The following is a 27,022-nucleotide window of genomic DNA, read 5'->3' as shown; positions in this document are numbered from 1 at the left end:
CCAGTTTTTGTATGTAACCCAATAGAACTGTAATAAACCTTCACCTTAAAACCAAATCCACATGTGCACTATGTTTCAGGTATAAATATGCTATCTGGGGAGTAAAAAGTATTTTCACTTTCTCAATTTTTTTGGAGGTTATGCTTATTGTCTCTTGCTTGCGGTATGGACATGCACGTGTATGGATATTTCAGCTCTTGGCAGCTCTGTCAAGGAGCTGGAGTACATTGTTCCAGCTTCCTCTTGATTCTTTAGTTTTCACAATTTGCATATGTCTTTGTCTCTGGATTGCGTTCTTGACTTCTGGAGAGTAGTGGTTGACCTTCCGTGGGGTGGCTGTATGCCTTTCATTCAGCCATGTGCTAGCAATACTTCTGCAAGTGAGAAGAGTGTTCATGATAAACTTTAATACTGATCAATCATTTGAACTCTAGCTCTTGAAAATGGGATTTCCAAGTTCAGAAGCATCTTTATGTGTGACCTGCAAACAGCTATAGAAGGCTTAACTGTGTTCTTGCAGCTTCACCCTTTTCTTCAAAGTCTACAGACTGAGTCCTCTTTGCCTTTCAGTGAGACAAAAGCACCCTTTTTTTTTTCATTCCATCTATTTGCCACCATCCTGGTGCTCAGCACACTTACAGAACACCAGAATTGCTGTGTTTCCATTCAATAACTTCCTGAGGAAGAGATCTGTTTTCTGGGAATGGGAGGTGAGTAAACACTAAAGTGTGTCCTTCCCTGAACCATGAACAGCTGAGCTGAATGCTCTTACCTGGGGGGTGCATTGATAGGTGCAAGCACAGCCTTACAGTTGTTTGGGTTGAGGTTGGAAGGGACCTTTTGAAGATACAGTCCTCCTGCTTCCTCCCTGGCAGGGACATCTTTCATAAATCAGGTTGCTTAAAGCTCCATCCAGCTTGGCCTGGAGCACTTCCAGGGGTGGAGCATCCATAACTTCTCTGGGCAACCTGTTGCAGTCTTGCTACCCCCATCATAATAAATGTCTTCCTTATGTCCAGTCTAAACCTACCCTCTTCCAGTTTGGAATGACTGGCCCTTGACCTGCCACTACAGGCCTTGGTAAAAAGTCTTTCTCAGTCTGTTGTAATTCCCTTTTATATATTGAAAGGTCTCTCCAGAACCTTCTCTTCTTCTGGTTAAACGATCCCAACTCTCAGCCTGTTTTCATAAGAGAGATGTTCCAGCCTTCTGATTGCTTTTGTGACCCTCTTCTGTACCCACTCTAACAGGTTCACGTCTGTCTTGTGCTGGGTGCCCCAGGGCTGGATACAATACTCCAGGTGGGGTATCTCACATTCATACCTAAGTACATCGCTTAGGGTACTTCTCAGTTGGGCTGATTTCAATCTGTTCATCCCCTAGTGTGTCCTGATGGATATTTGATTGTTGCAGTACAGGTGCAGGACCTTGCATTTGGCCTTGTAGAACTTGAGTAGATTCTCTCAGGCCTCCTCCTCCTCAAGCAGATCGAAGTCCATCTGGGTGGCATCATTTCTCTTCAGTGTTATTTAAGTGCAACATTCAGCTTCATGTTTCCTCAAGACTTGCTGAGTGTATTTGATTCCTGTCTGTCTCTGGTGAAGATACTAAAGGGCCAGTCTCAGGACTGGCCTGAGGGACACTATTCATTACTGGTTTTCATTTGAGTGTTGAACCGTTGGCCGTAACTCTCTGAATGCAGGCATCCAGCCAATTCCTTACCTGTCTAACAGTACATCCATCAGACCCCTATCTTTCCAGTTCAGAGATAAGAAGACTTCTTGGTGAGCTGTATTTTATTTCAGTTCAGGAGACAAGCCATGCCAGCACACTTGCCTGTATCCCTATGCAAAGTTTGAACAGGGCATTTGTGCCCTCTCTAGACACAGAGGATAATCATTTTTCCTTCAGATGCTGGATTCTGTATGCCTGCAGTGTGAATGTGCCTGTGGGCTATGATCTTGAACTATGGTTCAAGCAATCTTTCTCACAGGACACTTAAAGGAAAGTAAGTCCCAGAAGTACCTGATTCATCTGCTTCATGGACTTTTAGTCAGACTTTTAAATTAAAGAGCTGGATATCAACTTACAGGTGTGGGTTGACATTTTATACCTGGCTTTGAACCAGCAGTTGATCTTATTTTGCTCAGAAGCAGTGACAAAAATACTTATCTTAGAGTGCATTTTGCTTGCCATGTTATTTGCCAGTAATAACTATTACAAAATTATTATAAAACTTCAAAGTATTACTAGAAATGTCTAAAGTTACTACTTGTACTCCTACAGTTGCCAGCTACTTTATAGTAGTGCTAGATTTTAACATCATCTTAGTCCTGAAATTGTACATAATATATAAATCCCCTATAAACCCTTGTTAGGCTTGACTTACATTCTCCTAGTCCAGTCTTGATCTTTCTATTTCATGTGATGGCAAGATGCAAAATAGCTTCAATTGCGGAATATGTTCTTCTGAGTCCATGATTTCTAAGATGCACAGCAGAGCAACTGTTTTCCCCACCATTTTTTTCTTCCAACTTGACTTCTAGAATGGCATCTTTCTCATTTTGGAAGAGGTAAAGTGAGGCAGTGAGGAGTGGTTTAGAAATTACAGCTCACTATTGCAGCTGCTGTTCTAATCAAATGCTAATAGAAAATCCTTTTGAATTAGTTATGCTGAATTTGTAACAGCCTACTGCACAACACTGTTGCTTTAGCCTTGGGAAAGAATAGCCCTGTTATGGAGGGAAGTACTTAAGTTTGTAGTATTTTCTTTTTCTCAATAAAAATAAGGAAGTTTTTTTTAGCCTGGAACTAACTTTTAAAAATGGCAAACTGGCTTGAGAAATAAGTCAGTGTTTTGTCTGTAACTGTTAGAGGTTTGCTGCTCAGTTCTGTACTACCACCTAAGATTTGATCACAGGCAGAATCAGTCTGTCTGCAAAGCTTTCATGTTGAAGGCTGCACGTCATTAGAACATATTTCATCCTTTTCCCAACAGGTGTGGGTTCAGTGTCATTCTGTATTGTTCTCTGAAGCAGAAATGAAACCTAGGCTCGTTAACATGTATTTGCAAAGTTGCACTTGATATTCATAGTCCACACAGCTGTGAAAATGGAGGAGAAACTGAACTTTTGCAGGTAATCAAACCTGCTGCCTGAGCGTGCCTGGCTATGATACAAGCATGTCTTCCACAAAGGAAGATGAGGGATTTACTTTCTTGACAGAAGTCACGCATGCAGACATGTTAACCCTGGATTATATCTACAAAACTAGCCCAATTATAAGAACTCTGTAGCCTGAGGAAATGATTTGCATTGCAATTGATGACCCAGTATAGCCTTTCTAAGGAACCAAGAATCCCACAGATGATTTCATGCCTCAGTTGTTCTCTTGCTGTTGTAAGATATGGAAAGAGGCACTTCATCTTTTTACAGTGACTGTGGTATTCAGCTTTTGAATCTGTCAGCCTTGCAGTGGTTCTTCACTGGGACATTGTTCTTATACTGCAATACCCTCCAGTCTCCATTTAAGGAGAGACTTCCCAAGACCCTGTTTGATTTGATAACAATTTCTTTAACTGCTGTAACTAATTCCTATTAAAAAAATTAGAAATAAAAAATAATTGTATTGAGTTTCCTTTTCCCTGTAACTTAGATGAGCAATAAAAGGTGTGTGCTTGAAATAAATTAATTCTCTGCTATTTTATGGAGCTGATATCACTATGCCAATCCCAAGTGAATTTGCGTGAGCTTTTAGGGTGATGTAATGGGGCCAGTGTGATGCAGGTTTGCATTTATCTCTTACCATTAATATGAGCAGAATTAACCTGTTTATTCTGTAAATGATTAAACTTTTACAAAAATAAGAGATTTTTTTTCTGTCTTGAGAGTTTTTGTTTTGAATTTTGGTGTCCTGGGAAATGTACAGAACTGCCTGCTGTGTGCTCTTCTTTCATGTCCCAGTCCCACACTAAGAATAATCTAGTCCAATTATTTCATGTCTATAGGAGTTGGTAGGGGCTCTGTGAGTGTCATTGATCTGTACTTTTTGATGAAGTTCAGAACCTTCTACACGGAACACTCAGGAGTAAAAAATGCTCCTGTAAGCTTTGTGTGGGCTAAGAGAACTGAGTAGCATCAACTGAAAACATGTGTGCACTTCCAGTCGTCTGGAATAGATGCAACTGTGAATTCAGATCTGTTCCTTTAGTGTGCCGAAGGCAGACCTGTCTTCATGTAGACTTAAAAAAAATAAATTTGATATAGGGCTATAGGTTATATTTACTGCATCCAGTTTAAACAGTGTTTTCTTTAACTAAAACATCTTAAGTGATGTATTTGAAACGGCAGATTGAATGCAGCCAGTGTCTATAGTAAATCTGTCATGTTGGAGTGTGCCTTATACACCAACATTTCCAGAAGTCTGCCTGATAGGAGTAACTGCTCAAAAAATAAATTGTCATTTGACCTATAAATGGTTATCTTAAGGTTGACCTTGAACCTTAGATAATATTCCAAAAAGTAAGTCCTTGTGTTTTATTGTCTTTTTTTTTCCCCTCTTCCAGGGTATTCTTGCAGACTCATTTCACAGAGTATGTCTCTCATCCTGGTCAATGAAGATTCACTAGATGTAAGTAAGCAAATTCTGATGTAATTCTTGACAGAAGGTGTAAAGAGATGGAAAGTTGTCAGGCTTTCACATTGTATTTCTCTTGCTCGCCTTTAAGGGGTAGCAAGATAAGCAGTTGATGCTAAAACACAGGTGTATTGTGTAAAGTGTACTCCAGAGGTCTTCGGTCACAAACTGTACAAATCCAACTGAAGTCTCAGAATGAGCAACTTCTCAGGTGCATGGGTTTGATTCTGCTGTAAACTGGAAAAATCTGCAGCGTACCATCAGGAATATAGTTAAGTTTTAAGGTATAGATATAGGAGTAACGTTTGAAGAAAACTTGTTTTTTGGTTTTTTCTATCTTTAGTATTACATGGAACAGCTGTAACCACACCTGCATTGTGAGCTTGTCTATGTACAGTAGCTTTTGAGACCTAAAATCAAAAATGTTCTGCAAACAGTTGCCATGCTCCTCATATATGTGCCAAAATGAAATAGAAAAATCGTATATTTGTACATGAATCTTCCCAGGAGATATCTTTCCATTTTGTGTGTTTCAATGTCCATATCACTATTGGATATCACTTCAATATCTGATTTCTATTAGAGGTATTTGTAGGACAGATGAAAGTACCTATAACAGGAAGCATCTGACATTTGCATTTAGAATTGGCAGCTTGGTTGGATGGGAGATGCAAAGCCTGTATCTTGGAGTACCAGAGGAGTTATTGGATATCTGCAAATCGGGTGGAAGAGGGTAAATACCACCGCGGCAAAATTATCACTGGCTAAGTGTTTCCAGTTGCCTTCATGTGATTCTAGTAACTTTGTGTGTAGAAAACTTTGGTTACAGAATCCAGCTGTAAACAGTATTTGAAATTTGTCAGTAAACATAAAAACTAGTGGAAGCTTTCAGAACATGCACTACCCCAGCGTGTTTGCCAATGACATCAATTTGTGTGGCGCAGTCAGCACACGAGAGGGAAGGGATGACATCCAGAGGGATCTGGACAGGCTTGAGGGGTGGTGGGCCTGTGTAAACTTCATGAAGTTCAACAAGGCCAAATGCAAGGTGCTGAACTTGGGTTGGGGCAGTCTCAAACCCAAGTACAGGCTGGGAAGAGAGGGATTGAGAGTAGCCCTGAAGGAAAAGATTTGGGGCTGTTTGGACAGAAAGCTCCCTATGACCCAACAATGTGCACTCACAGCCTAGAAAGCCAAAGGCATCCTGGGCTGCATCCAAAGAATCAGCCAGCAGGTTGAGGGAAATGTTTCTCCCCCTCTACTCTGGCTTGTGAGACCTGACCTGGAGTGCTGTGTTCGGCTCTGGCACTCCCAACACAAAAAAAAGGTGGACCTCTTTGAACTAGTCTAGAGGAGGACCACTAAGTTGACCAGAGGTCTGAAGCACCTCTGCTAAGAAGACACATTGAGAGATTTGGGGCTGTTCAGCCTGGAGAAGAGGATTTAGAGAGACCTTATAGCACCTTGCAGTATCCGAAGGAGACCTACAAGGGAGCTGGAGAGGGACTCTTTACAAGGGCATGTAGTGATGGGACAAGGGGGAATGGCCTTAAGGTGAAAGAGGACAGGTTTAGATTAGATGTTAGGAAGGATTTCTTTACTGTGAGGGTGGTGAGACACTGGAACAAGTTGACCAGGGAAATAGTGGACTCCTTATTCCTGGAGGTGTTCAAGACTAGGCTGGATGGGGCTTTGAGCAACCTGGTCAAGTGGAAGCTGTCCCTGCCCATGGCAGGGGGGTTGAAGGTAGACTATTTTCAAGATCCATTTCAACTCTAACTTTTCTATAATTCTATGAGAAAAAAAAAAAAGGAAATGAGGAATCATGGCATGTCAGATGAGAAAAGAAACCCATTATTAATATATATATATAGTTGTTGGCCTTTTAAGGGAAGAAAATGTTATTATATGATACATCATGATTATTGAAGGTGCCTGATACTTTAACTTGGATAACCTATATTTTTTGAAAACATGGGTGCAAACTAGTGGAGCTTCTGAACTGGTGCATCAAAAATGCCTTTTATTATGCCTGCTTTCCTTCTAAAGTAAGTCTATGGCTTTTCTCCAAAGTACTCTTATTGCCATTTTTAATGTAGAATTGGATTTTATGTAAGTTTGAATATAAAACTTATGTTTTGTTAATAATTGCCTCTAGTTCTTTTATTCTAAGGTGCCTTTAAGTACTTATTGCCAATTTTTCAGTATGTGATCTCCATAGTAATAATTTTGTGTTGCACCTCTAAAAGAAATTTTGACTTCTGTTCAACTGAGCCTAAAGTCAAAGGTTCTCACACTGAAATTCTGTAGCATTATATTTAATATATTCCACCTTTGAAATCTATTAATACTAAAAATGAGTTTTTACAAGATCCAAGTTGAGCTTAGAGCTTTTAAATATTGATACACTTCCCCCTTTGAGCAGTCCCTGTGTGACTTTTCCCTCCCACTTCTGTTCCTTGGCATGCAGCAGCAGGTGAGATGTGATCGAACAACTGTCTTTGCTTGGTTTTGAAAGATAATTTTTTTTCTAAATCATGCACTTCAGGGGAAAAAATCAATAATTTCTGTTCTCTTCAGGGGACTTCTGGGAATAGAAAAGGCTAATCCCTAGCTTGATTCAGCTGAATTCTCGAAACTTAGCATAATAATCTGCAATGTCTATCCCTTATAGACTTTACCACATGCATACATATCCTCACTTGTTTTTTTTTCCTAATAAAGCTTTTTGAAATGAGAATATTTTGAGCATGAGATTTACTTTTAAGTGTAATTCTTGGACTCAGTTTCTGTTTAATTAAATTGAAGCACCATAAAGTCTTATTGTGCAGCTCTTAACCTGGAAAAATTTCTTTCATTGGCATCTTGTAGAATCTTGAGTTGTGGGAGCAGTGAGAAAGGTACCTGAAGAAGGGAAATTGAATGACCAGAGAGCCTCTGGCTGGAAAACTTCTAATGAGAGAGGCGATATAACAGCCAAGGAATGTTGTTTGTGTCCTTCCCCATAAATCCTGTAGAAAGAAGAGCTGGGAACTGTATCAATTGCTTATCACATGGGATTGTATTTAATAGTAGTGGAAGGACAACATTGGAGTGACCCAGTTCTGAAGCTGTCGGTAGTATTTTGCTGTAAAGTAATCCTGTTGATGTAAAAGGAGCTACACTGGAAGTGTGGTCTGCAGCACTCACATGACAGGAGTGACATTCCTGGGTTATAGTCACAGATGTACTGACAGATGTGTGAGTAACAGCAAATGGAGTCTGTGTAAGGACTGATTCTCCGGTGTAAGAGCCCTCAGTGCTGGTGTCTCTTGATAAGATATGACTACAAGTGTAAGCAGAAGCTGGCCTTCCTTGCTTTTCCACTTGTTCAGGTATACCTTTTTGCATGCTTCACTGTTGGGGATGTACCTGTTTGGGCCACCGTGGTATTTTGTAGTATTCTTAAAAAACAGTCATAGTTTCACAGTGTAACTTGTCATCCATAATCAGTGTCTAGACTTCCCAAATAGTCTTAGTATCTGCAGGGAAGCTTTATGTATATTTATGTTATATATACCAGCGGTGAAGGCTGAGGACCTGGAAAAATTGGTTATTTTGTTAGTTTATTTTAGCTATTCTGTGGGGTAGCACTACTGTGAAGGTTCTATAAGGAAGATCTATTAACCTTGAGAATATTAGATTTATCCAATGACTTTAATGATCTTCATTCTTAATTGGCACATTTCCTTCCCACACTTCTTAAGAGTTAAAAACTTAAGGAGATCTTTGACAGGCATCATTATTCATTGTATTTAAATAGTGATACTTCTGTAGATCTGATATTATCTGGGAATCATGGATCTCTTAAGAAGTAATGCTCTGACCTGGTAATTGGACTTAGTCATATGCTAGAAATAGCATATGGTTTTGTTGGGTTATTGTCTAAAACTTTTTCTAATAACCACTGAGAACTCAGACTTTGTAAGGAGGAACATGAGCAGAAGGCCATTAAATATAAATTGTTTATCAGCACATTTGTCTTTGAGTAAAGAGTATGGTTCCAGTAGTGTCCTCTGTACTAGACTTCTCAGTAAGATTTGCATTATGGCTTACAAAGAAACACGTACAGAATTTCTTCAACATATGCAGCGTGTGAGTTTTTTATGTGAATCTATGTTTCAAACTCTCAAGCACAATTACAAGAGACAATGCCTATGAAGCTCTGAGAAACTTTGAAGGCGTTGCTTTTGGGATCCTGATTCTCTTGCAGAAGAAGGGATGTCTGTGCCTTTACATGATGTCATGCTGATTACTCCCAAAGAATGGGCCTAAAGGTATTGTCAGCTTTTCAGACTAAAACAGAAGTTACCTGAAACGTCAAATGCTCCAAAGCATTGGTATTGTGTGTGCTTCAGCTGTACTAAAAGATAATAAGGTTTGCAGGTACTGCTGGGAAGACAAGAATAAGCCTGGTGGTGCTAATGCCACGTAGGTGCTTTGAAGGTTACATCTCTTGCGCTGCACTGGAGAGGAGGCTGGGGCTTTTACCTACCTGCTGTTGTCTGCCCACATGCATTCAGACAAGGTTAATATTTTGGAAAACTGGTCAGTGTGAGCAAGCTCAGTTTGAGCCAAGGATCAGCTCTCCTTAAGAGGGGTATCTGCAACAGTTCTCTAGTGCCTTGTGGCTAGCAAAGTTACTCCAGTTACCACTCAGCCTGGAATTGTAATCAGGTCTTCTGTCTACCACCAGAGATTTGCAAAGGAAGCTGATTAGGAAAAATAGGGAAAGAATACATTTTCTATTGTACAAAGCTTTTACTATTGCTCAAATTTCTGTTTTTCTTTATCTAGAAATACACATCAAGCTAATAAGTAGTTACATCAGGAAGAGAGTCTAGTAATCAGATAAGTCTTCAAAAATGTTAGGTGGAAGGGCTTTAGCGGGTTTTTTTTTGTTTGTTTTTGAGGAACAAATAGGATCTTTCATAACTCCAGGTATTTGCTAATCTGCATAGAAAGTTAATTGTATGGATGTGGAAAATATACAGCTCTTCATGTGAAAAGCTGCTTTGATTTGAGTGTACTGTGTAGAATTATAAATGAAAGAATATAGGTGTTACCTAGACCTGTAGGTTTAAGTACACACATGACTGTGTAACTTAAGTATTAGATTACTACTTTTTCAGGAAGTAATACTAATGGGTTTGAGCTGTGAGTGGTGAATGAGTTGGTCTGGTATTTTTGTTTCATCCTGCTTTTCACTTTTCAGAATTCATTAGTGGCTGTTCTCCCTTATCTGTGGCTCTGTTTTTCTGTTAGTGTTTTCTGGCACAGTGCTAGTTGGTTTGGATGAAGTGGGGGTACTTGGACCTGAAGGAATGCAAGGACCCTTAGGAGTGCTAAGAGAAAGTTACTAAGTAACTCTTCCTTCTATAAGTGGAAACTGTAGGGGTGCTAAGGCTGGGGAATGCTCTTAAAAAACCCAAACACACTGTTTTCAAAGTTACTTTTCCTTTCATGTTTTAGGTTGTAATAGTGGTCTTTTCTGACAAGAGCCAATTTTAGGCAACTGGTATTTAGCAGATGTGGGCTGATGCCTTGTCCATGCTATAGGACAGAATAGATGATATTACTTAAAAATAGAAAGGAAGAGTGTGTTCCCTGAATTCCACCTAAAATTTGCTGTCTCGTTTGAAAGAGTTCTCATATGTTAGAGGAAAATGACTGGAAACAAACATTATTTCTCTCAAAATTACTAATGGTCTTCACACATGTGAAGGCTTATACCAGTAGGTGATCACAGAGTATTATCCAGATCTGTTTTCTGTTGTGTGGGTAACAATAGAAGCATGGCTTCAGCTGGATGGTGGGGGAAGTATCTGTTGGCTTTGAAGATGGGATTCTCTGTAGCATACTGATGTACTTATTTCTGTTAAGCACAAGAGACCATGGAAACATAAGGATGCGTAATCAAGTGTTACATGGATTTTTAAAATGAGGTGCTACCCGTGAAATAGTTTTTTCGAATATTAAAGCATGATGGTGCATTTTTAGGGGAAAAAGATGAAGCTGGTGTCTGATGTATAGATGAGTTATGGATACTAATCCTCTTGACTGACGTGGCTAATACTGCACATCTGTAGAAAGAATTCAGATTTGTCTTTTGTATTGAAGGGCAAGAACTTAATAGTCCTTTTTTTTTCAAGATGCTTTCATATCTGATCTTTTGCTTTCATTGGAGGGGTTCCTTGTTTGTCTGGGGTTTTTAGATTTGGCAAGTTTGTCTGGGGGTTTTAAGAATTTAAGTCTTTCTTTCTTGGTGTGGAGCCAGCCTAAAGCAGTAGGATTTATTCATCTGCAGTGTTAACTTAATGAAGACAGTGTAGAACTAACTGCTTTAGGGTGACAGGGTATATCTTGATCATGTATTCAGAAAACAGAGAGATCTGTGGTCTTACTTTTGTGGTTTTCGTAATACTGACTTACTACTACTTTGTTAAACAATTTTTAAAGATTATTTCCTTTTTTCATAATAATTAGAGAATCATTCTTGCCAGCTGAAGCTTGATTGCTCCAAGCCTTCTCATCAGTCACATAAAGGAATACATTTCCTTCACAGGGGAATTAAGGGAAAAAAAGATGTTTTACATCTGGTTGAAGCTAGAAAATGTCCCACAGAATTTCTCTGGGTTGATTGCTCTGTCAGAAACTAGAATTAAGCAGTTCTGCAGCTGTATGAATTTAATACCTAAGTATGTGTTCCCTCTGCTTTTTAACCTTCTGCATAGAGTAGGACCAATCAGAGGAATCTTGTGGAAATCTCTAGGGTTTTTATATAACTTTGTAACAATGTTGTAAGCTTTTTTTTAATGAAAGAATGTGTTAAGGTGCATTTTCTCACTGTCTGTAGTTGTTTAACTGGCATAGTGATGTCAGAGGATTGGTGTTGCTCTTTCATATTTATTGATTAGCTTACCCTCTACACATCTTAAGTAGCGTTTGCAATCGTTCCATGTGTTCAAGGCAAAACTGATTTGGTTATCTTGACTTTTCAGCTAATTCCTAAATCCTGAATTATCATAACCCATGTTCTAACTGGGCCTAAAAATTACAGTTCTGAGGTGTTAGAATATAATGTTTTTTTGGAGAGCTGTGGGAATGAGTGTTATTCAGAGCTGAAGTGATTCAGGTGTCCTCCTGAAGCTTCCACCATACTGAGTTTTGGTGGTATCTATGTATGCTCGTCTCTTACTAATTCACTTTCTTGTAGCTAGAGTATAGAAATCAATGAGACAAGAAGACACAGCTATTTGTCGAAAGACAAGGTATCAAATTCTGTGGTGTAACTTGGGATCATTTACTTGGCTAATGGTGACACAAGTTGTCTGGCTTCAAGAATTCACTGTCCTCAGGGTGCAGGGGGGGAAGGTCAGCAGAGTGTGTGCTTTTGGATACGGAGTTTAGTAGAACTCTGGGAAAATGTGGATGGATAAAGCAAATTAATGGTTAAGGTGCCTTGTAAGATCTAGGCTGGTATGGTAATATTTGTCTGGATTATAGAATTAATATTTCACAACTTACCTGTAAATAACATAAGGAGAGGGGAGATGGGTTCACCACTTAACTGGCTGACTTTTTGAAAACTTGTACTTTCTTTTCAAGTTATTAAAACTTAATTGGTCTGCCTATAGTTGGTTTAATACTATGGGGTTCTCAAGGGATTTCTAGTTCTATCCAGGGCTTGACAGACAAAATCTGCAGTTCAATAGACAGAGTTAATAGGTTTAGTAAATATTAATAAAAGAAACCTATTGTATAACTAAATCTTTAGGGAAATTACTGTAGTGGTTTAATTTTAGGAAAGAAACATAATCTTGATGATTTTGTGGAGTTTTCTTACTAAAATTATTTTTAGTAATTGAATTGGGTATCATATTTATTACATAAACTTTAATAAAAACTTCAGATGTATTGGGTAAACTGATAGGAAACTAAGTATGTTTTTAAAACTCAGGGAAAAAGAGGTCTTTGAAAAGTTAGTGTTCACTTCAGGGATTGGTGTTTGTTTGACTAGAAAAGAGAAGCTTGCCTGAGGCTTTTTAAGGAAATAAAAATGCAGGAAGCTGTCATGATGGAAGCAAATCAAGTGTTTTGTCCAGGTTCTCAGTTGAGTGGATACCAGTATCTTCGCTGGACAACAGTTAATGCCACAAAAATAAGATTTGTTTTCAGTTCCTTCTAGAACTAGAAGCAGTGAGACACGAGCAGTGCAGCAGCAGCAGTATTCTTGCTTCCTGATCTACCTGTGGATGTCCAGGAAATGTCCATTTGCACCAACTGTACATGAGAATAGAATATTTAAGTTGTGAGGACTAGGATCACCCAAATTAAAACTTTGTCAGTTTTAATGTAGGGATGAATTGTAAATGATACTTACCTGAAATGGTGTTGTACAGCCCTAATATAGAGAATTTCAAGTCAAACAAAACCAATATCTGTGTATGAGCTGCTACGGCCTCTAGATGCGTTTTACCACGCAATCAGTCCTAATAGTGGCGAGTGCCAACAAACACATGTCAATTTTAATGTTTTGTTGCTTTTAAGTCTGCAAGGAATAAGCAAGCCTCTTACTAGGGGAAGGGATAAAATCAGTTACTTGTGGGAGTCTGGCAAAGTATAGAGTCGCTGGAAGAAGATACACTTTGCTCCGTGGTTTGCTGCCTGATATTAGGAACTGTATTGAAACCTTTAATGCAGGTAGACAGAGTATTTTTGAGAAGTCAAATAGGGACAGTGAAGGAATCCAGTGTGATGGTTTTGGAGGCAGAGAAGACAGAAGGTGGTTATTTAGTTAGTTGGCTGGGATTTTTTTGTATTAGGGAAGTACCTGAAGCTTCTTAAGAAATGGAAATTATTTAGCTACTTGAGATTACAAATGAAGTAGATCTTGTGACAGTTCATTTGATTCATGCTTGTCCAGCATCCAGGAGCTACATGGACCTTCAGTAAGGAAATCTGCAAATTAGAGAGATAATTCTGGTAGAAGGTGTTAGAAAATATGTTTGCCAAGAAGGAATCATTGCTATTAGTCAATATACTGTGAGGTAAGGTGCTGTGCTGAAGGCAATAAAAAGTTGTTCCTGCAGATGTTGTACAGGAGTATAGTAGAGTTACCTCCCATGAGCACAGATCTTCAATGTAACTTCTTGTGGTGGTCACCTAGAGGAAATTTTCCAGCTACATATTATTCAAAACAATGGTAGTCATGTAGGACCAAGCGTGCATCTAGCACATCTTTTAATTTTGTAAGAGACAAAACACTCCTACTTAGACTGCCTTCATCTCTGCACTTGGAATTAGTTACCTTGCCTGTCCACTGACCTAGCTGCTGTGCATTGTCTAAATCGGTGAACATAAAGTTCTGGAGTGCCTCTAGTTTTCATCACAGAAGCCTGTGCTAAATTGCCTGGTTTCTTACTTGGGTTTGAACTATTAATTTGCACACTGTCATTATTGCTGTCATAGTTTTTATTTTTTTTCTTTTTTCTTTTTCTTTTTTTTTTTTTTTTGTAAATGTAGGAAAGCTTGTTATATATCTGTGCTCAACAGAAACCTGGTGTTAATATGAAATACAGAAAATTGCATATTTTAAGAACTAAACAGACTAAATAACATGGAGTAAAATCGGAAGAAAAATGTTTGGTGTGGGGTTTTGTAGTGTTTTTTTTTTTTTTGGTTGGTAGTTTGTTGGGGTGGGTTTTTTAATTATTTTAAAAAGACATTGAATACAGTCTGCTGTAAAAATGGCCAGTGTGGTTTTAAGACCATGTCTGCTCCCTTGTAATGCAGTTTCAGTAATCTTGAGTTTGGGTTCACATGTGCAGTTGACTGGGTACAATATTCTTTTCCATTAAGCATTTTTGGAACATGTCATGCTTTATGAGCAAAGGTTAACTAGGGCCTGAAGGAAGCTCGAAGCAGCAAGTACAGATGTGTTTGTAGCAAAGAAGACCACTGGCCAAGCCCAGGATAATTACTGCTACATATTATTTGAAGGTATACCCTTTGTTCAGCTCTGCAAGTGTCTTCCAAAAGATGGTGTTCTGCCCTAACTGATTTCAACGTCCAAAGTCATTGTGGCTAAATTGCTATTTCCCATATGGTATTTCAATTCACAAAGTCAGAAAGGCAGCCTGTGTGATGTAAGAATGAGTATTTTGGTCTGGGAGTTGTGAATATTTTTGCCTTAACCGTGTGTTTCTCTGCAATGGCATTGGAGCTCTAAGTCTTTTGAAATAGTGCATTTGCATAGAATTTTTTTAATAGGTGAACATGATCATCCTGTCAGCTAATGGAATAAGCTTTGGGAGGAATACAATCTCTGGATACTTGAGAGGCTAGGGTAAATGGGGCTCAGCATTTCTCAGTTTCAGGGGTCTTGCATGCAGTCTGAAAAACGGCTTATTTTTTGTGTTTTTGATTCTTGTTAGAACTTGTTTCCCCAAGTTAAGCATTTGTTCACTTGGTTGGGAGAAGGCTTTTATGGATTTTGTTTTATATCTAAAGTATTAAATTGCTGAAACCAGGTGTTACATGATCTTGAGATTATATAATATTAATATTGCTTCAACGAGTAATTATTTGTTTGGGAACTATCCCATAGATCGTATACAATATTGGAATGTCAGAATTATGAAAACAGTTATATGAAGTTATTTGAAAGCTATCCTTGGTGTCTGGCATCAGACTGAATGGTTGCAGAATGGTTCTTGGATGCAGCTGTTAAGTCACTGAACCTAACAAATGCATCTCGCCTCCATTCCTCTCAAACACATGGCCTGGGATTGTTGTCTCCTGTGTAGCTTTGAACGCATGAAGACAAAAAATTGTCAACTGAACACATGTAATTTTTTGGATTTGCAGTCTGTCTGGAATTTCAGTTCTGGCTGAACTATGGCTGGTGAAGAAACTGTCTGAACATGTGATGTGATTGATGGCAAGGGCCAATAGCCTTTTAATGTCACCTCACGTATTATTAAACAGGACTGTGTTTAGCAAAGTCCATTTTTCTGTTCCTGTGCAACTTGGAAGTGCTTGAAATGCTCAAGACTTTTTTTTTCCCCCCCAATAATCTTAGCTAAGAAAATGACTAGGGAACAGCTGAGTGGAGGCTTTTGCTTCTTTTGATCTTCAAGGAGGCCAGTGGCAAAGTTGCCCTTGTTCCTGCTTGTTTCCTTTTCCACCACTACCTAAGGGTGATGCAAGGCCAGACCATGACCAGGCAGTGCCTCTCTCAAGCTGCTGTCAGGAGATGTGTGCTTGTTCATGCACATCACTCTTTTCTAAGGTGATGCATAGCCTGTGCTGAGCAAGTAATGTTATCTAAGGGAGACAAGTAACATAAAATAATCTCAGGCTACTGGCTGATGTTTAGAAATATCTTGATGCCATGTACTGTTATCATGTTTTCATGTTATTGTGTAATATTTATGTTTTTAAAACCCTCTAGATAGGCTTCAGGATCTTTAGGGGCCTCCAGCCATTTTGTTTTATCACTGGACCTAGTCTCTTCTGAGTAGTTGAAGCTGTGGTGTAGGAGCAAACCTTTTTTATAAGATAGGCACAAAAATTAATTTGACTTTAGAACTGAAGTAAAATTAAGTAGAAAAAGTGACAATTGTGTGGTGGCTTCTGGATTGCCTGTGGGGAGCTGGTCTATAGACCCAGGCCCCACTTCTCCAGAGACTTAAGGAGGTGAGGGGAGGCTGTATCCTGCTACTGACTTTTCATGTGCCATGTGGTGAAGGATGGGTTGGAGGAGCTGCCTGCCCTGTGGCCCATTTCAAGGGTGAAACGGAGGGCAGGAGGGGGCATTTGTATCTGTGCCGTATCTAGTTTGTCATTGCTCACAAATCTGCTGCCAGTTAAATTAAAATCAGTTGCTCAAGGAAAGCTTGTTTATATTTGCTTTTTCAGACCTTTTTATTTTTCATATAACTGTAGAATGATGTGAATTGGAAGGGACCTGAAAGATCTAGTTTCAACCCCTTCTGCCATGGGCAGGCATTCCATTCTCTAGATCAGGTGTCTGAGGGCCCCATCCAACCTGGCCTTTATTGAACGTGTCTGGGGATGGGGTTTTCACAAGCTCTCTGGACAGCAATTTTTTGTCTTTTTGTCACTGTTACCTGCTGTGCTCAAATTGCAAGACAGAAGGATTGCATTTCTTTTGGTGCTTTGAAGGTAAGTAGCATTGAGCGTGAATTGATCTTGGTAGAGTTCTGCTAGAAAATCTAATCTTCAGACTTTCTTTGACCAAAGTGTTAAAGCTGGACAACCTTGAGGTGTTTTCCTCATGTTATTGTTGTGAAGTACTGATTTTGTAGTCAAAGTGCTACAGAGGAGTTTACATCATGACAAATCTTACTTGAGCAAAACTAGTAAGTAGATTCAACAGGCTGGCATTCTTAAAGCCATTTGAATAGTTTTGTCATGCTCTTCTCATTTCATGATCTGATGCTTTGTAGATAGTTCTGTTATTGGTCTTGAATCAGCTGAACAAATAGATAAGGTATCTGGATTTCTGGTGTTCTGATATTATAGCACTAAATTCTTTAGTTTTCATAATTTATGTGTGGTGCCAGTGCTTGTGTTTTGGATAGCCCTCCTGTTCCTTTCCTTCAGTTCTTAAATGAGAGTTATTTGATCCTGCAGATCTAGAACTGTTCAGATAGTAAAGATCTCTGTGATCTAGCAGGAATGTTTCCTACCATCTTGCTTGTGTAACCCAATAGTGTTTCTCCCCTTCCCTGATATGTGCCTATATTTTAGCACTGTAATTTATGGGTTTAAAAAACTGTGGTCTAAGGTTAGCACTTTTTCTCCTGCTACTGTCCTCTGCTTGTATGCAGAGGTATGGAGCTCTTACTTTTAGCTTTGGGACATGAGGGAAAATCCAGTTTCCCTATATCCTTGCTGTTCCAGCTTTTCAATCTCTGCTTCTTTCTCTGATGGTCTGAATTTCCCAGGTGTGGTAGTGTCCATGCCATTGTCCTTCAGGGCACCTGTAGTGTTTCCCTTGTTCAGTGTGTTCCATTTCCTTCATCTGCCCTTGTGGGGCATTTTAGATGCTGTTTTGGCTTAAACAGAAGCATGGTCAGGCTTGAATGCCTCTTTCCAGTTGTTTGCCAAAGGGGCTCACCCAAGCAGGAGAATGCTGCCTTGCTGTGTGCTTGCTAGGCTCTGCTTTCAGTAGAGTCCTGAGAGGGCATAGATGGGTCCAAGGCCAGGAATGAAGTGTCCAGGATAGACTGCTGCACCCTGCCTACCATTGAGCAGCTGCCAAAGGGCAGGAAGCCTGACCTAACTCTTTGAGTAGTCAAAGTGATCCCAGTTGGATGGAAACAATCAATGAATGTATGTGTTCTCTGTTTTTGAGAGGCTGTTGGGGAATAGGTAAGGTCGTGGGAGTACAGCTTGTATCAGATCCTTCTGGAAACCCCTTTGTGTGTTGTTTTATTGTGTAGTCAGCTCTGAGTAAAAGGGAAAAATACATACTCCAAGGAGTGTGAGTAACTTCTGATACTTGTCATGCTGTCAGGGTAGAAGTAAAATCTCAAAGGGTATTTCAGGAACTGCTAGTTCTCTCATATTTCTGCTCAATGCGTGTATTGTTTCTAAATCAAAACCAGGGCTTTAGGCAAACAACTTGGGTTAAAACCAATCTGCTTCTTAAAAGTCAGTTTTATTACAGATCTTGCTTGTCCTAATCACTGGCACTGGAGCTTTCTCGGCTTCTCTTGGAGAAACAGATTTGATAGTACACAAGCACTTGAAAGGAAGACTATAATATGACAGGTCGGCTGGTTGTATGTGTGGGACTGTCTCAAATAGCTTAGAGTTCATAGTTTGCTGTTTGGCTTAATTCTTAAAGCAGTTTCCTTTTACTTAAGTAGGGGAATAACTTTGGCTATGAACTCTGACAGCGGTATGGCCTCTGTTACTTACACTATCATTCAACTGAACTATTAATTGCACAGATGCTAATAGCAGTTGGTTGTTTTTTTTTTTTAAAGGGGGATTTTGGAGAGGAAATTAAGAGTGGAAGACTGCAAATAATTGAAGCTATAGCTTTCTCTAGCCCTATTTAAATTTTATTAGTCTTTAGAGAGGAAAATTCTGTCCTTCCATCTTTATTTTGATGTCTAACAGATTGATGTTACCTTACATGAAAGGGTAAACCCAAAACTTCCTCTTTTCCAGACTACACACGTAATGTGACTGGAAAACATGAAATAATTTTGTCATAGTGAACACTAGTCATGCATATGTCTGGAAAGGTAGCTGCACCATGAGAAAATCATCTTGAGGCAATCCTGTTTTGTACAAATTAATCTACTCAGTATTATGTCTTCCTTATGTGTAGCATTCTTCTGGAGGAGAGATGAGCTCTGTCATCTCACCTGCAATTTATTGTGACTAGTGTTCAGTCTTTTATACATTAATAAACATGGATTCCTTACTTGCTAGCAATGATAAAACTCCTTTAATGTAGTCCTGGCTGCATTGGTGGCTGTTCTTTGTCTCAGGAAAGTCCTAATCTCACTGTGACAGGATGGCTATATTTTATTTATATCAACCAAGTTGATATAATAGTGATAATATATGTACATTTTACTTTGTGTGTATAAAAACCCCATAGGCAGATAGAGGTATAAATGTATGAAAAAGCCAGTATCTGTACCGGAGACCTGAATCTTTAAAGCATTCTACCTGAAGGCTTAGGGGTGACCTAATTGCCTTCCTGTACCTGAAGGGAGGAGCCCGCAAGAAAGTTGGAGAGGGACTTTCTACAGGAACATACAGTGACAGGACAAAGGGTTCAAACTGTGAGTAGGTTTAGATTACATGTTAAGAAAAAATTCCTTACTGTGAGGGTGATGAGACACTGAAACAGGTTGCCCAGGGAAGTTGTGGGTACCCTGTGCCTGGAAGTGTTCAAAGTCAGCCTGGATGGAGCTCTGTGCAACCTAGTCTAGGGATGAGGTTGGAACTAGATGATCTTTAAGATCCTTCCATCCCAAAGCATCCTGTGATTTCGTATAAGGAGAAAATACCCTCTTTTTTGGGAGCAGTGGGGGTTAAATTACAGACTGACTTGTATGTCCACATACCAATGTTATTTTCTTGGCTGAATTCTCCTCAGCTGTTTGGGGGCATTGATGTGTACTGACAGCTTAGAGCAACGCAGATCTTCATGATCTAAAGCAGAAGGTTGTGGGGTCTCCTTGATCTGAAGGTTTATTCATCAGGTTGAGAAGTGGGCTTTTTTCTCTGAGAAATTACTTGGCAGAAATGTAACTTTCTGAAGGTCTGTATAAGAGTGGACTTCTGCTTTGTTTGCTTCCAGGAAAAGCTGGATTATTATATTCCAAAGAGAAAAAGTAGAAGGAAATAACAAGTCTGTTCTGTTGAATGAATTTAATAAAGCTAAAATATCAAAGTATAAAGACACTGAATCATTCTACCTTATTAGCAAAACTAGCAGATTGCTTCCTCTTGGGAGTACAGTTGATTTTACTAATCACACAGATGTTTTGTTGTCCAGAACAAGCATTTCTTCTTTGCCCTTTCTGTGCTATGATATATAAACTATCTTAATGTGCACCATAAACTGTTCTGTAGTCAAATATCTAATATATATTGAAAGCTATAGACAGAGTCACCTACATAGAGCAGTTCTGGAGTAAATGAAAATAGTGTAATAAGCCTAATGCTGTTCTTAGTGTGAAGAGAACAGGGTTGTGGCTATAGTATTTGAAATCCTTGGTCGTCTCAGGATACACATGCTTCTTGCTAAAGTTAGAAATATTGAAAAATGTCAGACTGAACAAATGTGGTATTGTCTTTCATAACATTTGAAGAACATTTGATGAATTTCCCTTTTGACAGCAGTTGTTTCTACAATTGTTTTTTATGCTGCCAGCTTTGCCCTCTTGAAACTCAAAGAAGGATTGCAAAAGACTCGTGGCTTTGAAGATGGTGCCTTTGGCAACCATGTTGCACTGGATAACTACTAAGGATGTCAGTTCTTTTGTCTGAGAATGCTGAGACTTTTGTCACTTTTCTTGATTTTTTAATTTTTTTTTAATGAATCAGTATTTTAGTCAAGATTACAGTGAAGATCTTAAAAATGCCACTGCCATAATCAGCATTTCTTTCTCTAATTTGAGGAAAAAGAAATGCAGAAAACTTCAAGTTTTATTTTAGAAGGCTAAGATAAAAGGATCACCACTTCTGGCAGCACTCACTGCCATGTTATTTAATCTGCTAGGTGGGAGATGACTAGTTAGTGAAGTCTTGAACAAATCAGTTTTACTTCTTAATTTGGCAAAAGCCTCTCTTTGCCCCTAATTCTTCCCTCCTTCTCCTCTCCCCCTCAAAGCCCCTCTAGCTCTGGAGTTGCAGGGGAGACTTCATATATATTCCATATTAAAGATGCTGCTTTTCTTCACTGAGAGCCTGAAGTGTGCAACCACCTGACATGCTACATTAAGTTTGCTTGAGTACTTAACCATGTACTGTTTGAGTAGTCAGCTCTTTGATTCTCCTCCTTGCCATGATCTTGAGCTGATCTTGGAGGTACTTGAAGTACCTGCAGCCCTTTACACAGCCTATGTGTTTGAGATGGTGTATCTGACTGGCACTTTTGGAGATTATTTTTCTGTGATCAGATGAAGTTTGTGAAAAGATCTGTTTAATTTTTCTTTTTAAACTATATAGAACCCATTTGGAGATAGATGTACAGGTGACAGGACAGATGTTCCTTCAGGATGTATATTTTTTTCCTATTTAACCAAGTTTCTTGGCTCCTGCATAATAAGTTTGTTGTAGAACTGGAAGCATCCTTGAATCTTTCTCTATAGCACTTGTTACAGCTCTTGATGGGTGAATTCATTTGGGCTTTCAGCTGTCCCCAATTACAAAAATTCTGGTATGATCTGTTTATCTTATATCTGAAGGCAAGATTTGGTCTGAACATGTGATAACCTGAGACTTGCTGTGCAGGTTAAGGACTCTTTGTATTGAGACATTTTAAATTACTCGGCTAACTGAAGGAATTTCAGGGTCAAGTTAAATTCAAAGCTATGAAAATTATTTGAGTGAGCCCATCTAGTATCCCTGGGTCCTCCATACAGTTTTTTCCTTGGCATGGTACGAGATCATATTCATCAAGCAGAATCATGGTGTTATTAAATAACTCCTGCTGGAGTCTTCTGCACTCAGTTTTTGCAAGTCCTTCTGAGTTCTGTTTTTTTCTTGGCAAGTATCTGATACTGTCATTCTGTGTTGGATACTGCATTGCCTCACACACCAGCATTTCTTGTAGTGTACAAAACTGGTGGCAGGGGATGGGTGGTATTGTGTGCTGTTTCTGACAAAATGAAACCAAAACAAAGCAAAAAAAACCCCAAGAGCAACAACAGCAAACACCACTCAAAGGCACATGGTGAACACAAAAACCCCATGCTTAAGATCTTATTCTATAACCTATACAAGGTTCCTAATATTTCTTATCATAGCATGAGGAGTCCCTCTTGTCACTCTTGTTTTTAGTGAAATCAACATAGTTTCTGATTACATTAACCCTGATTCCATTGACTTCCCAGTTGACTTCAAGCTTCATATAAAAAGTATTAGTATTTGCTCTCTTAACTTAAAAATAATAGCCTGGTAAATCCCAGAATGTTTGCAAGTTTTGTAATTCAAATATGAAGCTGGGCACAGCAGGGATTTTTCCTGAGGTTTTAGGAAGTGAGAATATATAGGCTTGCTATCAAAAGTTTGTTAAAGATCCTGAGCGTACAATCCGGAGAAGACCACACAAACTCTGCTTCAGGATGTTTTTGTTTTCTTCCTGTCAACAAATTTAGTCTGCTATGAAGATTTATAATAGTGAACTAATAATATTACTTTGTGTTCTGTATGGAAACTGTGCACACAGAGAACAATAAAATCTGAGTTTATTTTAAGGCAGTAATGCAAGTAAATGCACTGCTGAAGGTTTGTACTTATGGTTGCGCCTTGTTAAAATGGAAATGGAAAAACAAACAGGAAGAGCAGGTGGGATAGGTTTATTATGGAATATAGCACTATGTCTTGAATTTAACTCAAGCACAGAGACCGTAACAACCTTAACCCTTAAATGCATTTATGTCAGAATTGTTCATATTTTTAGAAACAAGGCCCCCCCCATCATGTCAAAGGTCTAAAGGTAGAATAAAAATAAATTAAAACCTTGTTTCCTTAGCTTTTTCAGTTTGAACTCTGTAGCTGACTTTTTACAGTCTGGGGATTTTTTTCATATTTGTTCTCTGACACTTGGTGGTCTTATGAATGAGTTTTTAAGTCCTTGTAGAGCTCTAAACTGATAATGTTACTTACATTCAACTGACTGCTTGAACATGTGCTCTACTGGCTTATGAAGTGTCCATATTTATTAGAATAACCCACTGAATCATGGCTACTAAACAGATGGACTGGCTTTTAAGTGAAGCTGTATATTTTTAATGTTTGATGGAAATTGATATGCCAGTACCATAAGGTGTGATTGACAGGCATCTCTCCAGGTTTCCCCAGAGCAGCTGGATGCTCTGTGCCTAGGAAGGAAAACCAAGTTTATTATGGCTAAGTGAAAGGCTTGCCATATTTGTTTCTAATATTCTATTTCTGTCAGAAGCCCTGACAAACTTACCCTTTAGGCTTAATGGATGCTCAGAAAAAAAGGCACAGGTGTGAGTTTATCCAGATATTTTCTTAGGATTACTATTGATTTCTGCTCCATCATGCTTGTTCTAGTAAGAGATTGATTTAGTCTTGCTTGACGTGACTCAAAGAAACTTATCCCTTGATGTGAAGCACAGAGTAAAAGCTAGGGATCAAAGTAGGGATTTTTACTCTAGTTACCAGTAATGAGTTGCCCACAGAAGGATATAGTTCACCATGATTTCCAAACATTTGTTCCCCTGCTTGCTTAGAAGGTCTTCATTATACACCCAGTGAGAATGGGGCCTGGTTTATTTGGCTTAATTGCACTGGCCTACAGGAGCAATAACTGGTTTTCCTTTTTAAAACACAGCAATTTTAAGTAGTTGGAAGAATCAGGAATAATAGTTCATGCTTTTTTACTGTATGAGTTGTTAGGTTATAAGTTAGCCCTGCGTATGGAGGGGTATATTGAGAGTTTTACGAAGTGACTGATTTGTAATCCTTGATTTATAGAGTTTTGGGATATTATTAACAGTGTTACTAATTCTGTGTCATCTTACACGTAAGATGAGTAAGTTCCATGACCAGGTCATGAATTGGATGAGGCTTATCCATAGCCATGATAATTATATATGGAGAGACCAGTAATCTCAACTGATGAGAAATATCACCTTTTATAACTTTTCCTGTGGCTTTTTCTTTTGAGCAAGAGATGATGGATATTCAGTAACCCTCCTGAACTTGCCCTCACATTCTCCTCTGTCTCTGTAGGGGGTAGTGGTTGAGCCCTGGCCTTCACCTTCCTTTGGATTGAGTGAAAAATGAGGGTGTTCCCTCTGAAGTGCCCCAGGTGGTAAACAGGGAATAAGGGCAGGGAGTTCTCCCTTGGTTTCAAATAGTCAGGGAAGCATTTAATCCTGTGTGTGCATTCAGGAGAAGGACAGGGGTGAATTCTGCACTTGAGAGCGAGAAAAATGTTTGAGCAAGACTGAGAGGAAGCAGTAAAGAAAAAGAAATGACGCTCCAAGATCCCAGGGGCAGGGGTTCTTGGAATAAAATTCTGTTATTGATAACATTACCGAAACTGTATCCATTATACCATCCCTGGAGTTTCTGTGAATGTTGTCACTATGAACTAGTGTTACTGGATAAAACAGCTTTCTTCCCAGAAGACTTACCCTTGTTTTCCCAGCACTGGTCTCTAATGGTTTAAGCACAGTCATCTACTTTGTGTTAGATTTTCAGGTACGGTGTAAATAAGGCATGCCATGAAGTCATAAATCTAGTCCCTCACATTTTAATGGGGAAATAGGGAATTATGCAGTCATTCTTTTAAAGAAGAAGGTGCAAAAGGTAATCCGTGTCTGAACTCGCCGAATTGTGTTCTCCGTTACACTATTAACTTAATCTGTAAATTTGCCTCCAGTTTGGGGCTAGTTTTCTAGTGAATCAGTGAGTTTGTTTTGATTACCATACTAATGAGTGGGATGAAAGAAAATGAATTGCAAAGCAACTTTTCCTCTTTCCCCCTACCCTTCTCCTTTGTGTCAAAGTGGCCTGATTCTTTTCCTAGCTGTTTGGCCCAGGAAAGTTGATGTATTTGGGCTACAGTTGGGAAGACTGTATCACAACTGCTTTGGGCACATCCATCATGCAGGACTGTGTGGTAAATAATCTGGAGTCTGCTCTGAAACAAGATGTGCTCCTAGGCAAGCAGAGGCAGCTTTTGCTGATTTGTAACACAAGTCAGTATGTCTGCTTCAGATACTGTTAACACGTTAGCTCGTGTCAGTGCCAGTTTGGGTGCATGTATGCTGTGCTTTGTTGCATGGTCTGGAGATTCCTAGCTCTAGTTTGAATGCACTTTTCTTTTACTAGGAAGAAACCTTTTCTTTCTGTTTTTCCTTCAGGCAACAAGAGCTTCTCTGACTCAACATTGTACCAGTCTGGGGGAGTCACTGGGCAAGGAAAATGATATTGCTCTGATTATTGATGGCCACACACTGAAGTATGCCCTTTCATTTGAAGTCAGGCGGAGCTTTCTGGACTTGGCACTCTCCTGTAAAGCGGTCATTTGTTGCAGGTAAGGAATTCTATTGCTTTTTTGGGAAACAAAATGGGCATGAAGCCTGTGAAATTCAGCCTAGTATGCACACTGCCACACTTAAGTATGCTGGAGAGCAGCTTGCTTAATAGTGTCCTTCTTCCTCCTATGGAGCAGGAAGCATGTCCTTCATTAAAACTGTGTCGTCAAATAGTACAGTTCCTTCTGCCAGTGTCAGTCCTAGCTGAGTCTGATCTCTTCTAAAAAGTGATGGAAGATCGTGAGAAAACTTTGTGCCTGATTGCCTGATTATAGTAGACGTGGATGAGAAGGAGTGGTATGGGTGTCATTTGTAATGAAAATGTTTGTGTGACTGTTCAGCTCAGCTCTAGAGAAGGTCTCTGGATGAATTTAAGTTTGTCTTGACTTCTAGTTGTGTACTATGTGAGCATGTGGTAACAGTGCAATTTTCCCTGTAGAAGTGTTAGACTAGTGCTTGCTTTGCTAAGTCACTGCAGAGTTTGTTGCTGTTTGTGAATGTAGCCATACACAGATATGGTTCTATGTCATGGCTACTTCAGAAGGAAGGAAATCAGACCCCAAGAAAATGAAACCCAAAAGCTGGCTTACTTTACTTTTGGTGTAGCAGGAAGGCTGCATAATTTTTAACTTTGAAAGATTATGTGGCTTTGAGGATTGTGTGTGTTTGTGCTCATTGCTGGTATTTGGGGAGAACTGTGACCTAGGAGAAATTGTTGATTTAGGCATGTAGGAAGTTTTATTTGCATTCTAAAAGCAAGACCTGCTTTGTGGGAAATGACTGTATGGAAACCTTGTACTACTTCTTTTTTTTTTTCAGTCTTACTTACCTTTTATGGGTGCACTTTTGTACAAGTATCACATGACAAAAGCAGTGTTGTCCATGTACCTGAAATAGCTGAACTCTTGGGCTTTTGATCTGATTAGTTTCTTTCCATTTGTTTTGTGGACTGCTGTACTGCACAATACTGGGACTAGAGCTGTTCAACACATTGATTAGTCACCTGATGATTAGATGGAGTGTGTCCTCAGCAAGTATACAAATGATACAAGACTGAGGAGTGTTTGTCAACACTGAGGGCTTGGCTTCCCTTCTGAGGGTCTTCAGCAGGCTGAAGAATTGAGCAGTTGCAATCTCATGAAGCTCAAGAAGGGGAAATGCAAATCCTATGCTTAAGGAGTTACAACCCCTTACACCAGTAAACTGTGGGGGCTGCTAAGCTAGAAAGCACCATTGTCTAGAAGGATCTTTGGATCCTTGGTGGATAAGCTATGAGCCAGCAATGAATCCTAGTGGCAAAGCAAAGACTGGTGTCACTCTGAGCTGCAGTGTAAAGAGCATTGGTAAAGCTTGAGGGATGTGAAAACCTTCTTCTCCACACTGGTGAGGTAATTCTGGAATTTTGGGTCCAGTTGTGGGATCCTTAATATAAAATGCTAACAGGTTTAATGGAGAGAGTCCAATGTGGGATCACAAAGGTGATAAAGGGGCTGGAGCATCTGTCATGCAGGGGGAAACTGAGAGCTGGAAGTGTTCAGCCTAGAGAAGAG

General features: G+C 39.3%; 1 protein-coding gene across 7 annotated transcripts in view; it reads left to right on the top strand.

The window, feature by feature from the left end:
• ATP8A2 (ATPase phospholipid transporting 8A2) overlaps positions 1-27,022 on the top strand; it is a 302,792-nt gene that overhangs the window by 77,750 nt on the left and 198,020 nt on the right. For all 7 annotated transcript variants that reach the window (XM_066175899.1, XM_066175896.1, XM_066175897.1 and 4 more), the window contains 2 exons: positions 4,565-4,629; positions 25,299-25,471. In XM_066175899.1, the coding sequence (XP_066031996.1) occupies positions 4,565-4,629; positions 25,299-25,471 (238 nt within the window). The remainder of the gene's footprint in view (positions 1-4,564; positions 4,630-25,298; positions 25,472-27,022) is intronic.

Source organism: Chamaea fasciata, unplaced genomic scaffold, assembly GCF_029207755.1.
Source record: "Chamaea fasciata isolate MVZ Bird 193981 ecotype frontalis unplaced genomic scaffold, bChaFas1.0.hap1 SCAF_2, whole genome shotgun sequence".
NCBI lineage: Eukaryota > Metazoa > Chordata > Aves > Passeriformes > Sylviidae > Chamaea > Chamaea fasciata.
The sequence above is the reverse complement of the archived record's forward strand: the minus strand, read 5'-3'. Positions and strand labels throughout refer to the sequence as shown.